Source organism: Gekko japonicus, unplaced genomic scaffold, assembly GCF_001447785.1.
Source record: "Gekko japonicus isolate JY-2015 unplaced genomic scaffold, Gekko_japonicus_V1.1 scaffold2122, whole genome shotgun sequence".
NCBI lineage: Eukaryota > Metazoa > Chordata > Lepidosauria > Squamata > Gekkonidae > Gekko > Gekko japonicus.
In genome coordinates this window covers 67,013-82,574 of record NW_015177082.1, presented here as the reverse complement: position 1 = coordinate 82,574, position 15,562 = coordinate 67,013, and the positions used below count along the sequence as shown (strand labels likewise).

The 15,562-nt window shown below is 44.2% G+C and overlaps 1 protein-coding gene across 2 annotated transcripts in view; it reads left to right on the top strand.

Annotated features, from left to right (window-relative positions):
• The window catches only part of LOC107124756 (pantothenate kinase 1), a 38,391-nt gene that overhangs the window by 10,371 nt on the left and 12,458 nt on the right, over window positions 1-15,562 (top strand). For both annotated transcript variants that reach the window (XM_015428262.1, XM_015428263.1), the window contains exons 2-3: window positions 10,692-11,044; window positions 14,476-14,729. In XM_015428262.1, the coding sequence (XP_015283748.1) occupies window positions 10,692-11,044; window positions 14,476-14,729 (607 nt within the window). The remainder of the gene's footprint in view (window positions 1-10,691; window positions 11,045-14,475; window positions 14,730-15,562) is intronic.

Here is a 15,562-nt window from a genome sequence, read left to right as displayed (position 1 = left end):
CTGTAATTTCTGTTTGTTTGTTTTTAAAGTTTTTATTTATTTATTTGTTAGCAAAGATACATCATAAAAGCACAGTTTTACATTATCAATATGACTCAAACAGCTTCTTTTAAAATCTAGCTATACACAAGAGCGTTAACTGGTGAAGATATTTACACCCAAGCGAGACTGTCAGCCCTTCCCTTCACCCTTTCAGCCTGCACCTCTGAATTTTACATCATTAACCACCTGTGGTAACTTGGGTTCCTGGGCAATATGTCATGCCTAGAGAGATGTAAAAATATTGGGGACCAGGTATCCTCAAATTTGGAGCTTAAAGGTAACGATGATTGGGCCCTGCGTACATTATCAGTGATCTTGGCCATTACAAAATGCTCCCACACTTTATCGTGCCAAGCTTCCACCGTGGGCATTTGCGGGGCTTTCCAGCAAGATGCAATTACCAATCGTGCCATTGCTAAAAGTGTAGATATTACCTCCTCATTCCTATTATCTGTAATTTCTTTACTGCCCTTGTGTTGATTTTAAAGGTTGCGCGCCCTTGATGGTTTGATCATGCGATTTCCTCTCCATAGTTGACATTCCTTTGTGCCGGATTAAAGGCTTCGAGTGGTATAGTGGAAGCTAGCGCTTTAAAAAGTACTAACTCTTGTTTCTGATTGTGTTAGTAAGCCAGCTGAAGTATGCTTCAGATATTCAAAAGAGGAAGCACAAGTCATTTGTTATGTCTTCCCCACAATGAGGAACAGAAGCAGTGTGTAGAGTGTAGCAGCCATCAGTGAAGTCAAACCCACAAGTCAAGGGCTATCTGAATGAACCCTTGAGTTGCTTTGGATGTTCTAAGAAGGGGCAAGGGAAGAAACATTAGTCACCTGAGCTTCCTTTCCCCATTGTTCTCAAAGGACAGCGTGTCCAATTTGCCCCCTCCCGCCCTGGGCAGTGGGGGACGAGCTTTCCTGGCAGAAGGACAAAGCACACCTTTCCCATTTCTTGAGAAGAAAAAGTGCAAGACACTTATCCTTCTGTTTATTTACTTTTTTGTAGTTCACCTTTCTCACTGTGACACAAGGCAGATTACACAAATCAAAACAATGCAGGAAGACCAGTTTCATACATAGGAACGATGTAATGAAACCTGATTACAAAAGTGAAAATGGCATGTCAAAAACAACGTAATACGTACAAGAAAACAGTAATGTACATACAGCAAAACTGCATTGCAGAGTAAGATACTGCAGTGAGCAAAGCAGCAGGTTTCACAGGCACTACCTGTGGCCCTGTTCCCCTTGTTTCCCCACTATGTCTTCAGGAAACATTCTGGTACTGCCTTGTGTTGAGCCTGTGGACCCTGGCAATTTTGAAAAGGAGTGTGGTGAGAGCCACCACAAGAAGGCTGCCAAGGGTGGCAGTTGTAAAAAGGTTTGCAAAGTCCTGAGCCAGGCATCCTTCCTGCAGAACCAGTGGTGATGTTTTCTGGGGTCTTCTGAAGCGATGTGGAGCAGAGCTAGAAATGGCTCATTACTTTGGGGAAGATGTATTTTAGTAGGCACTAAGAAACACACATGTATCACCATGGTGCCTACGGGCACCACACTGGAGATCTCAGCTGTACTGTGTGTTCAAAAACACAAGTTTTTTTTTTCATGCAGTCCTGAGCAGAGCTACTCCAGTCTAAACCAATTGAAATCAATGGGTGTAAGCTGGAGTCACTCTGCATAGGACTGCAGTGTTGTCTTTGTCTGTCTTTCTGCTTTTTTAATAGCCTGTGATTAACAAGGGCACTTCCTGTTCTTAAATTTTAAGTACAGATTTTCTGCTTGCGCGGTGTATCCGTGATGTATTTTTATTGCGACCAAGGACTATGATCTTTCCTGGTGAGTCCTCACAGCCTGTGGCAGGAAGGTCCAGTGTGTGCAGCGGGTGACTTTGTTTACCTTTTCCAGTCTGGCCAATGAATGCCCTGTACCTTTCCTCCTAATCTTACCTCTCTTAATAAACAGAGACATCCTGCTTTTGAAAAGGCCCCACTTTTTAAAACACTGTTTACAATCAAGATGTGGGGGGGTGGGAGAGAGATACCAAAGTACCATTGGGGTAATTTCTTCTGCCATCATCCGAATTACAAAGGCAGATATCTTGACTTGTGCCTATAGGTTTCTACAGATTAGAACGTGGGTTTAAGCTTTATTGGCATTTGAATAGCAATCTCAGTTATTTGGTGTCACTGATTTATGGGTGACATGTTAACTTTGGCAAATATCCTTTGCTGAAAGATCTCTTCCGTATGCTGCAGGTTGGCTATGTTTTCTGCGCCATTCACAAATTGTTAAGTAGATATAGCAGACCAGGAGTGTGAATTTGCAGCTTTCCTGAAAAAGCCTGTAGTTAGAGTTCCCTGTAGTTTAAAAACTAGGATTTGTGTAAGTTTGTAATGCTTTTAAGCTTTACTATCTCATGGCATAACATGATGTGATCTGCTTCTTTTTAGTGTTTAATGTTGGATGCCCTAGACTATTATCTTATCTATATTGGCCTGCCCCCAAGTTTTCTGTGAGTTTATTTTTTTAAGGATGGAATTTAATTGGAAGCATTATGTATCCCCTTAAAGGGCATTGTTGTTTAGAGAAACACTTTGATATTTTTTGGCATTTCTTTGTGATTTTTAGATTAGTCTCCTGTTGAGCAGACTTTGGCATGTAGAGTACTGGGATTCTTCTTTTGAGAAAATGGGACTAACAGATCAGAGTACATGTTTTTCCCCCCATGAGAACAGAGAGGTAGTTTTGTTTAAATGCCATGACACCTTAAAGATTTTGAACTGACTGGTCAGCCAAATGACCTCACTTGTTTCTGTAGCTGGATCAGTCCCCACCATGAGGCAGCTGAGGTGGCATTCTTCAGCAGGTCAGTATGGATTCTTTATGATACGGGGAGGACCTACACAGATGTTTTTATGGGGGGAGTCTTTGTGGTGATAGTAGGCAAAAGGTTTGTGGGGATAAGTTGGGGAGTACCAACACAGTGCCATGCTATGAAAAACCTCTGGCTAGAAACTGTCTTGGTACCTTAATGAGCTTTCCCAGCTCATAATATAGATTCTGTTTAACACCACATGGCTGGATCTTTGGACGTCATGTGGTCAGGGTGAAGGCTTAGTCTTTTATCTTTTAATTAGTTACAAAGTTTAAAGTGTATGGTATGTAGGAATTTGAAGTCTTGAATTTTTTGTCTGTTGTAAACAAGCACATTAAAAACCTGATTCCAAGTCAAGGTACAATGATGGAAAGTTGAGTCTGTCTTAGCATGGGGAAAGACAAGATAATTCAGTCTTTGAGGTGTAACATTTGAAGTTTTGGATATCTTACACAGTATATATTTGGAAATTTCTGCCAGTTTGGTTTCTTCCATGCAAGTGCAGTTTTCTACTGCTGACAAATGAAACAGGCTTGTAGAAATCTCAGGTGTGTCGACAAAGTACCATTTATCTATATCTATTTTTTACAGTTTTAAAAAAGACAATACATTCACCAGAAATTAGATGTACAAGACTTAATTTTTTTTAGTTGTGAAAACAAAACAGCCTTGAGGTCAACCAAACCACCACTTCAGAAATCTGTATGTGCATGTATATTCACATGTTTACCATATTCAGTGGGTCGGATCCAGAGCAGTATTTCCATAGGCTGCGGGACTTCTGCCCATTTGGGGACCAGACATAGGGTTTCAGGGTCATTTTGAACTGCTGTGGGACGAAGCAGTCAAGAAAGTCACACTCCCATGAGCTGAAGTCCTCATGCTCACAGAAACACTTTTGTATCTAGCCTGCTAGTTCCTTTAATTGCTGTGCATCACCTGAGGTAGAAAGACTAGCCTTGTCTTTCATGTTCAATTAATAGTTGTATATTAAATCAAGGCTTGAGAAATTCCAGTCACCAGGGTGCCTAGATGCTTCATTGTGGTGCCTGGTGGTTTCATCAGTTATTTTATTTTGTATTTCAGCAATCCTCAGACCAAGAACAAAGCTTATTTATCATTTCATATCAGAATATGTATTGTGTATGAGTCATGACTTAAAAATGCATGTGTATGAAGTTTCTTATCATTGCTTGTTTATATATTTATATATTTTAGTGGTAGTGGATCAGTTCATTTAAAATCTTAAGCAGTTGCTTTCTATACTGGCTCCAATATTCAACTAAATTGAGCTTTTTCAAGAAATTATGAGAAATTGGGGAGAGGTTAAGTTAGGGTTTGCAGTTAGCTTTTTGTTGTAGTGAAGTTACCCCATGTTTATTTATATACTATAACACCTCTATCATAGCTTTAATAAAATCACAAGGAATTGTGAACAGGCCAAGATTAGGTTTTCCGGTGGCAATTATTAGAAGAATATGGTCATTAAAATACCAAAATGAGTCTCTTTCCTACATTTTTGGGCTGGCGCAATTAAAAAAATTGTCATGGCCAGTATTAAATGGACCTTGAGATGCTAATGAAGCATGGATTGCAGATGTTGAGCCAGATCAGCATTATAAGCAAGGTGGGAATATCCATAAATAGCAGTATGAGATTCCAGAAAATACTGTGGCTCGCATCTAATGAGATCCACTTATGGAACAGAGCTCACAAAACTTGACTTTCCCTATTACCCTTTCCCACTGCAGGCTACTGAGCCCCATGAAGCTTTGTTCCTGGGGCCAGTGGATCCTCAGGGACAGCATAGCAAAGTGAAGTAGGGAACAGCGGTGGGAAGTGGCAAAAATCATCTCCCCCTTGTCTCCAAAGACAGAAATGCCCCTCTGTCTTCAGAACCAAGTGGCAAGATACAAGCCTATGGACAATTTCAAGACACAAATATCTGGGATTTTTTCCTTGACAATTAGTAAGGGGAAAATTGGGGAAATATTCTGCGTAATATGTCTTTCTAATGAAGAACAAATAATTTATCTTGTAAATCCTATGCACACTTGCTTAAGGTAAGCCAGTTGAATTCAGTGGGACATATTTCTGGCTAAATAGGCATAAGATCAAGAGGCTGAAGCAAGATTTAAACAAAACTTGTTTAGCAACACAGTTCAATCATTCAGGGAGCGTTATAATACAGACAGGAACTTAAATGCTGGTCTCTATTTCAAAGTAACAGGGAAACATCGTGAAAGTTCAAAACCAGAAACTGTGTAGTCTGGAGGCACATTTGTTGCTTAATTTGAATGACAGTCTCCTTTCGAAAACTGAGGTTTTATAATATGGCTAGAGTTTTCTTGCTCTCACCCAGGCACCTAGAAATATGATGCTGACTTTTAGGAATTTGAAGTATTTTCCTTGCTGTGCCTAAATCATGGAGTATCTTCTTATGCTCAGACTTGCCTTGGCATCACCACACAAACACAGATGAAGTTTCTTCTTGTATTGAAGGTTGGGGTTTCTGGGTTATATTTTCTTTTGCTATGCTTTCTCAAGAGTTCATAGTGGATTCCAGTATAACAACAACAATAACAAAGGTGAGACTTCTCCCCCAGCATCGACAGCGAGGCCCACGCAGCTCCCAGCCGCCAGGCCCACCAAACCTTCTCCCCTGCCCCCCCTGCACCGGCGGCGAGCCACATGGGCCTGCCTAGCCTTCTCCTGCTTCCCCCCGGGCACTGGCAGCGAGGCCTGAGCGGCTCCCAGCTGCTAGGTCCGCCAAGCTTCCCCCCAATGGCCACAGCATTCTCTGCACATGCGCAGGGAATGCTTTTACTTTTTTTGGAGGGGTTAAATATCCCCCGTATATTTTTTTTCAACTTTTTAGATTTTTCTGCACACCTGGGGACCAGTGTTCCCTCTAAGCTGTGGAGTCTTGTGAGCAAAAATTCTACGTTGTGAGCTACTGGCATTAAAGTTGTGAGCCAGTGATCTGGCTACTGCATAAATCAGTTTGCTTTGGAGCCATCCTTCCTGAGCTAAGACAAAAAAAATGTGTGAGCCGGAGGCTAAAAAACTGTGAGCTAGCTCACACTAACTCAGCTTAGAGGGAACACTGCTGGGAACTGCTCCAAGTGTGCAGGAAAATCTCTCTGCCCCCCCCAAGTGCCCCCGATGTGCAGATTTAGATATCCACATGGAGGGGGCAACTTGGTTATTAGATATATTGATGATGATGATGATGATGATGATGATTCCTTCTTACAGTGCCGTTTACCTTCATGATGACTTACAGTTACCTAGGTAGAAACAGGCTGCTACCCACAAGGAGTTTACTGTCTGAAAGAGACAAGTGAGTTGGTGAGGTGTGACAAAGGGAGGGAAGGAATTCTTTCCCAGGAATGCAGGAATTGGGATTAAAGCAATAAACCAAAATTATTGCAGACAGTTGGTTTTGAGGAGGGATAGGAAGGAGGTGGAGAAGGAGGGCCATGTATATGTTATGGGAAGGGGTTCCAGTTGGAGAGAGGAAAAGGGCAGAATCTTGTACAGGAGAAAGAGAACTATCAACTGAAGGTGGGAGAGCTGGAACAATGGATGTGTCATAAGCAAGAAGTTGAGCGAAATGATGGATGAGATCCTATCCAAAAATAACTGTGCAACCGGGGGGGGGGGTTGTAACCCCTTGCTGCAGCACCTCTCTGACTCTCCCCTGATTCTGCTCCTAGGGAGCAGCATTTTGGGAAAGGAGATTTCGGGCTGCAGTGGGAAGGGAAAAGCGACAAGGTCATCATTCCATGCACAGAATTTAGATGGGATCCAGCCTAATTTGTTGAAGCTCTGGAGAACTTTAGAGGTGAGGAGAAGAAGTTTGTGGTAGATATAGTCAAGTGGAAGCAATGGTTTTGAGGAAGGGATTATTTATTTGTTTATTTATTTATTTTTATACTTATACCCTACCACTTCCCTGGGTCACAGGGCTCGGGGCAGCTCACAACATCCAATAAAACAATCTATAAATAAAGTTAGAACATACTTACAAAAACATTAAATTACAATGTAATTTAGAACCCTAGGACCCTACGATGCACCCTATGCGGCCGGAGTGTCAATTTGGTCAGTGAGAAGATTGAGAAGAAAGCTAGACGAAGAAAGCCACAGTAGTCAAAGTAGGAGATGATCAAAGATTTCCCCAGGAGATGCCTATCACATTTTATCTACACAACAGTTTTTCTAGGAAGATTTGGCCCAGATAAAGTGGTTTGCCTGAAGTGATGAAGCCAGTCTAATAGCTCAGTTTCTTTTCCACAGAAAATGTTGGTTTCTTTCCCCAAGGAAGAGAAGAAACCTGTTCTGTTTCCCCAAGGAAGAGGAGAAACTTGTTCTGTTCTTGCTTTCAGAAGGGTATCACTCTTCTTACAAGGAAGGGAAGGTTATGAATATTTTTCAGCTTCCACAACTTCACTGTTCATGACTGGTTTCAGTGTTGCCCTCACCCCTTACACTCAGGCTACTGAAAAGCACTAATATATGTCGATGCTATGTATGTTGCATTAGGCATAACATTTATTCATTTGGACAATTTATTTCCTATGTTTTGACATTACAGCCCTCAAGGCCTCTTCCAGGCAAAATTATAAAAAGACACAAAACCAATTAATACATGAATATCATCCAGTAAACAAAATACGTTATGGTGAAAAAAAACCTTGAATAAATCATAACTTTAGCTAAATCCCTCTTAAAGCATTTTAAACAGTGTTAAAAGCATGAGAGGATATGACAACATTTGCCTGGCTCCAAAATAGTAGTAGCAGAGCACCGGGGTGGTGTTCAGAGAGTGCTGGACTAGGATATGACAGATCCCGGTTTCAGATTCTCTCTTGGTTGTGAAGCTCACTGGGTGACCTTGTGCTCTTTGCTTTCTCTCAGCCTCACCGACCTGACAGGATGTTGCTTGTTTGTTTATTTGGATTTCTACCCCATCCTCCCAGCCAAGGCCGGCTCAGGTTGTGAGGCAGGGAAAGCCCTGTATGAATGACCTTCCCTGATTCCCTTGGAAGAGGGACAAGGTAAAAATGATCCTGTAATGGCAGGGTTAAAAATAATCAGATTTAACAAATAGAGAAGACAAATGTGAATACTGATCCTAGGCAAATACGTCCAGGGCTTTGGTGCCACCACAGAGGAGGACCTAATCTCTCTGATAAATGCTTGGCTCACTTCCAAAGACGGAGTCTTCAGTGATGATTTTAACTGATGGGCTAGTTCACATGGAAGGGGGTGGTTCCTTACACACTAGCACTTATGAATCTTGAAACAAACTGGAAGCCAGTGAAAATGGCCTAAAAAGATCTTCCTTGCCTCATATCCTGGCCTGTGCGCGTGGCATCTGCATGCCAGAATCCCCAACTCTGGCGTAACCACACTACACATGGTGTTCAGACTGGTGCTAAGAACCTTTTTGGCGCTAGACTCACTGCATGACTGTTTCTTGGAAAGCCTCAACTGAGGTTGTTTAAACTAACCCTCCACATTAATATTTCCTAGTGCCGAACCAAATGTATTTTAATTCGGTTGTCATCTGTGTACTATGGGAAGTCAGGGATGAAAACAAGACCATGGAATGCTGAGGGGGTTTTATTTTTACCTCGGGACGGGGAGCTAAATTTTTCCTGCATTTCCTTGTTAAATGGGGAGGAACTTGTTGAAGCAGGGCCTCTTCATCACTCCCTTGCAGTAGTTGTGTCAAGGCCAAAAATAGGAGGAGAAGGAACTATTTTGGGAGCGTTGTTTTGCAAGGGGAGGGGGGCAGTGAAAGCGAGCAGCCTAGGAATTGTTGCTGTTTTGTCCTCTCCTTTTCCCGTGGGCTCCATTTCAACAGTTCTAAGGATATAATCGGACTACAGACAGGCTGCATGAGGATTTCGTGGTCAAGATTTATGCAAGATGTGAGCAGGTCTGTTTGGCACTGTCTACATGTCTGTCTCTTGGTGGTGAAACAAGGGCAAACGTTTCTCCACACAGCAAGAGTGGTTGCTGGACACTGCTATTTTTGAGCTGAATGAGTGGGCCACTGTCCAGCACACAGATCTCTTCTCAGTTAAAACAGATCAATTGTTTTATCTTCATCAGCACTATGAAGTTTCTCAGAAAAGCCCTAGCTGTCATGGCCTCCCTAGCACCACTGAAGAATGTGGTGCTTTAGAGGGTAACTTATTTTTATTTAGATGTTTATACCCCCCCAGGACCCCAGATGGCTTACATCATTCCGCTGTCCTCTGTTTATCCTCACAACAGTGGTTAGACTGAGAAAGAATGACAGGCCCAAGGTCACCCTGTGAGCTTCTAGAGCAAAGTGGGAGTTCGAGCCTCGATCTCTTAGATACCTACCCCTTCACTTTGACCTGACTCTCAAAGAAAGATGGGTTCTTGCACTGAGTACCTTGCATTCTGTATTTCAGCAATGGCAGAGGTGACAAGAAAAGCTGAGAGACGAGAGTAGCAAAGACCTGTATACTTTGCTACCTTAGGTAACAGAGACCTGTATACTTTGAAGCACCTTAAGTTTTCTCAAGACAAGGCGCAATTTCCACTGAATGACCCCCGTTGCTGTGTAGCCGGCTGAACTACCTGAGGGTCTGTGGACCTCAGTGTGGGTCTGCAGTATGAGGGGGAATCAGCTGAAATCACTCCCCCCCCCAGCAAACCTCAGTGCCCTTAAGTTTTTATAGTGTGGTTGGATGCATGCTACTGAATGCAGATGCCGGAATTAGTTGTTGTGGCTGCCAGGGGTGGATGCCGTGCCTTACCAACTTGCTCCTCCTGTGCTTTGAGTGAGGCAGAGCCCACCCTCTTGGTCATAAGAACATAAGAGAAGCCAATGTTGGATCAGGCCAATGGCCCATCTAGTCCAACACTCTGTCACACAGTGGCCAAAAAATACCAGGTGCCATCAGGCAGTCCAGCAGTGGGACCAGGACACTAGAAGCCCTCCCACTGTTGCCCCCCCCCCAAGCACCAAGAATACAGAGCATCACTTAGCCCAGACTGAGAATTCCTATCTATACCTTGTGGCCAATAGGCAGTATGTGAGCTTTGTGAGCTGCTCCCAGGGGCCACCGAGAGACAGGCTGAGCTGTCCCTGGCTCAGTATGCATCCGAGTGAGACAGACTTGCTAGTCAGAAGGCTGCCCAAGGCAGAGTGCTTCAGAAGCTGGGCTGGAAGTGGTGGCTAAGCAGAGTGGCAGGGATTGTACCAGTCATTTTCAGACGTCTCCCTGTTGAATCACCATGGGGAGCTCCGTGTGCCAGGGAGCCCTAGAATCATAGAGTTGGAAGGGACCTCCATGGTCATCTACTCCAACCCCCTGCACAATGCAGGGAATTCACAACTACCTCCCCCCCCCAAGTGCATGCTGCAGCCATCCAAATGACACTTACTGATCCATGATGAAGTGCTCTGCAACTGCTCCCTTTCCCTGCCAGCTGGGGTGCTGTGTTGCCAGGGAGCTCCACTGGCATATCTTGGATCTATGCCGCATACCTTGAAGATACGCAGGCATAGCACCTAGTTGGCTCCCTGCGCACTTTCACCCCACCCCAAGAACTGCACTGAAATTCACTTTGGAGTTTAGCTTAAAAGATGTAGAACTCTTTTAACTGAGCACTGCAGGTGAGTGATCACCCTTTTGACTTTATGGGCTTTTGTTTCCACTGGATTTTCAGAAATGTCTTGGATAACTTGCTTTCAGTATGTCATGATTTCCTTTTTCCCTCTCTCCTAGCATTCCCATGGTTTGGCATGGATATTGGTGGAACACTCGTTAAACTGGTCTACTTTGAGCCAAAAGACATTACAGCTGAAGAGGAACAGGAGGAAGTGGAAAACCTGAAAAGCATTAGGAAGTATCTGACTTCCAACACAGCCTATGGTAAAACTGGGATTCGAGATGTCCACCTTGAACTGAAAAACTTGACTATGTGTGGACGCAAAGGGAATCTTCACTTCATCCGTTTTCCAAGCTGTGCCATGCACAGGTTCATACAGATGGGTAGTGAAAAGAACTTCTCGAGCTTGCACACCACACTTTGTGCCACAGGAGGTGGAGCCTACAAGTTTGAGGAAGATTTTCTTACGGTATGTTGGAATTTCAGATGTTTTTGATTAAGAAGTGTTCCCCCAGGGCAACAGTAGTGCCAGATCAAATACAGGAGAGTGTTTCTATCAAACTTAAGTCTTTTTGTTACTTCAAACCTGCTTTTAACCTTAAGTAATTGTTGATTATAAAGACCCATCAGAAACAGCTTTTTCTCTTTGGTGAAGGGGGTGGATGTGTTTGCCAGTGTCTGCTCTTATCATGTTAACAAATGTGCCTTGCTGAACATTTCCCCTCCCCCCCATCGCTACACTGATTGATCAGTTGTTATTAGATGAACATTGATCTGCATTATTTATGGCCCATCAAACTGTCACAGCTGCCAGTTTTGTATCTTGGAAGTTATTTGGCAAAATCCAGAAGTTTGTCAATGAGCAATCAAATTGTGAAATTTACTTCCAGGTGGATGTAATGATGACCGCTAGTACAGACAACTTTAGAAAGGAATTAGATAGGCTCATGGATGGGTAGCCTTGGTGACTAGAGGTGACCTCCATGTTCACTCAGTAAACCTCTGAATATCAGTGCTAGGAGGTGACATCAGGGAAAGGCATTGGCCTTTATACCTATACCAGTTGGCTCTCTAGAGCAACTTGGTAACCACTATGTTAAGCAGAATGCTGGACTAGATAGACCGCTGGTGTATGACCCAAAAGGGCACTATTTAAACTCTTCTATCAAGTCCTTGGTAGGCCACCATACCTGGATAGTGGATTGTAATCATCTTGGTGGGTACCATGTTTTGCAGGCCTGGATTGATGTGGTGGCTCAGAGGTTAAGACGCTGAGCTGCAAACTGGAAGGTCTGTAGGTCAGCAGTTTGAGACCCTAGTGCTGTGTGATAGAGTGAGGTCCGGTCTCTGGTCCCAGCTCCTACCAACCTAGCAGTTCGAAAGCAAGAAATTGCAAGTAGACAAATAGATACAGTAACAGCGTTTTGTGCACCTTGGCATTTAGTCATGCCAGCCACATGACCATGTCTTCAGACAGTGCTGGCTGGCTCTTCAGCTTGGAAACGGAGATGAGTACCGCCCCCTAGAGTCGGATTCAACTGGCTTTGGAGCAAGGGAAACCTTTAGCTTTTTTTTCAAACTCTTAAGATTTCTAACTTATAGCTTCCATTGGTTGGACTGGGACAGTAATGGTGCCAGGTCACCTCCATAAATGAAGTGCTTAGTATTTTGAACCCTGTCATAAGCGATGTTCCAGTTCTATATTATTCATGACACAGAAATGAGTCATATTGCCTGTGTGGCTGTAGAAGGTGTGGTAGGGGCACTGGTGGACAGACTGCTGACACACAGTAGCACACAGAGTTAGTTTCTCAATGTCAGGGTTGGCAGGCACTGGTGAGGCAGCACTCACGGCTTCAAATCTGAAGGGAAATCCGAGAACAAGTTTTCCACAATACAGGTAGGGTTGCCAGGTCCTTACTGCATTCTGGTGGGGGGCTCCAGTCTCCTTCCTGGAGTCCTCTGGCGCGGGCCATGATGATGTCATGTGGAAGTGATGTCATCACTCAGGGCACGTCATGTGCGGACACTCTAGCATTTAGGGGGAACTCTATTGTTACCATAGTTTCCCCCAAAATGCTAGAGTGTTTCCTGTGTTATGTGCCTTGCGCGATGACGTTAGCGCATCGGGTATGGGTGGGGCTCCTCCCACTGGCCAGCTGGGTGGCAGCAGATTGAGGCCCCTGAAAGCGGGGGAAACCCCGGCCCCATTGGAGGGATGGCAACCCTAGACACAGACCAAGATTAGAGACAAAGAAATCGATCCAGAATACAGTCAGTAGCTAAGGGACGAGTTGCTTCCACACTGCTAACCACCTGTGTTGTGTCATGCACCTGCTGGCTACCTCAGTCCTGCTCCTGCAAGCACTCATCCTTGTTATTGAAGCTGGGTCAATGCTGTGCTGCTAGACGGGCACTGCACCTTCTGGCTTAAAGGTCTATATTGCTCTACTTCTGACGACATTCCCAAGGCTATGGTGATGAAGGGGGAGAACTGACTGGGAACTGGCTCTCTGTTACTGGCCCATGGTTGGGAAGCTGAGGGGCCAGTGTACTGGTTCCTGGCTGCGAATATATAGCTGGCCCCTCAGATACCGTCTCCTCCTCTGCCACTAGGGATGTGCATTCGGTTCATCTGTAACTTTTCCCCCCACCATAGAGAACAATGAAGGGGATGGGGCAACCTGTTTGAGGGCCCGTAGAATTGGACCCCCTGGTCCAATGTTCTTTAAACTTGGTTGGTATCTTGGGGAGAGGCTCCAGCAGCTACCCTGTGAGTTTGGAGCCTCTCCCTCAAACCCCCTCCTCTCCAGCCCCCAGAATATACCCTATGTTTTCACCATTGACTTTAATAGCCCATAGGATATAATGGGGCTGAAATTGACATTCGGCAGGCGGAAAGACTCAGGAATGGGCTGGTACTGACATATCCAAGTCCAAGAACTGCCCTTATTATGCCTTTCAGTTGCAGATTCATGTGTATGAGTGCAAGCATGGGGAAGTAGGAGGAGGCAGTTGAGGTGCATAAGGGTAGGTCACATCCCAACCCTATAGATTATTAAGGGACTCTTTTCTGGGGAGATATCGGGTAGAGTGGATGTTGCCTGCCTTTCACACCAGCTTCCTGTTTTGGCTTTTGAAGTTCTGCAAGGTTCTGAACTGGACCACAGAATTAAAAACCTTTTATTTGCAACCAGTGCAGTTCTTTATGAGAACTGACAGCTTTTTATATACTGCTGCCTGATGAAAGAATTGGGCGTAACGCATATAAAAGGAATACTTCTCATCAGTGATCCATTTAGTCTTTTTATTCTTTTTGGATCGACACAAACTGTCCCCAGGCAGTATTTCAGCCCAAGGCCATTCATAAAATTTTAATTCAGCTGTGAAGTTCTACCTCTAGTTTATTGGATGGTAATTGATAAACCATGTCATAATATAAATGCTCTGACTTCGTAGCTGTGCTTTAAACGTAGAGAGAGCTGTCCAGAGTGGTTTCCCACAATATATGCAAGCAATGTTTTTGCTTCCCAGTATTGCTTCTGGTCAAAGCAAATTTCGTGTAGGCTTTTGAAACCATATAAAACCCTGCTTGCAAGAGGCAAAAGCAGGTGGGTTTCCTCTTGTATACATACCCCTCTCTGGCCTAGTGGAATAACAGCAAGATCTCTTCAGTGAGACCCATGGCTCCGGTGACTTTGTGCTTGTGCTTGTTGACAACCAAATGGAAAGCACACTTGGCTTAAAACTTCCTGTATGGATAATACTGTTTAAAAATTGCTTTGGCTATAACCCTTTGTGCAACTCAAACAGTACAAAGTACTTGAGCAAAACCTTTCGACCCTTCTGTTAGTTTTAATGCTGTATCAGACGGTGTTCACTTATTAACTTCTCTTGCAGATCGCTGACCTGCAGCTCCATAAGCTGGATGAATTGGACTGCTTGATCCAGGGCCTCCTTTACGTGGATTCTGTGGGATTCAACGGCCAGCCAGAATGCTATTATTTTGAAAATCCTGCGGATCCTGAACGGTGTCAGAAAAAACCTTACTGCCTTGATAATCCATATCCTATGTTGCTGGTTAACATAGGCTCTGGGGTCAGCATCTTAGCGGTGTATTCCAAGGATAACTACAAGAGAGTTACGGGGACCAGGTGAATACATTGTCTGAGGAGACCGACTTGCTTTTTCTGAAACGGAATGTCAGTTTATCTAGATGAGAGGTGAAAACTATTTAAACATAAGTGCTTTTGTTTGTTCCTTCCTATCTACATATGGGAGGCTATAAAAAGGGGGGACCTGAAATAAGGAATCAAAGGCATATCTTCTGCCTTAGGCTGGAGGAACTTCTTCCATCCTAAAGAGCTGCCTTTTCGATGAGCGGCTCTTCCACTGGAACGGAGGAAGTCTCCTTAGGCTGAAAGAAGGCGTCAGGCCCTGACCCGGATAGCCCAGGCAGCCCCGATCTCATCAGGTCTCAAACGCTAAGCAGGGTTGACTCTGGCAAGAACTTCGATGGGAGACCTCCTTGGAATACCAGAGGTGGGGGCAGACTTTATTCAGCCACCTCTCTGAATATCCTCCAGGCCCCCAGCAGGGGTCAGTCACCAGAGGTCGTCATGACTTCCAGGTGCACACACACAAGCACACACATATGGGGGGGAAAAGAAAGAAGGCTTCAGACTTTGCTTGGTGGAACGATGGAGAAACATGGCTGAGGCTGGATTTCATCCGAAGTCTATTTTCAACACTATTGACTGGATCACCCCAGGTGTTGTGGGTGGGTCCTAAAAAACAGAGACGCTTTGTGGGAGTGGATAATGATAGCACCCCACATGAGATGGACTCGGAGTGGAGTCTGTCTCACTTCATGCCCCAAGATTTCAGTCAACAAAGCTAGCTAAAGTTTTTTTTTTTTAAAAAACTCTGCAAATACAAAATAAAGGCTGCGTCGGCTCGTGCTCAGCAATATCAGTAACTCTCATTG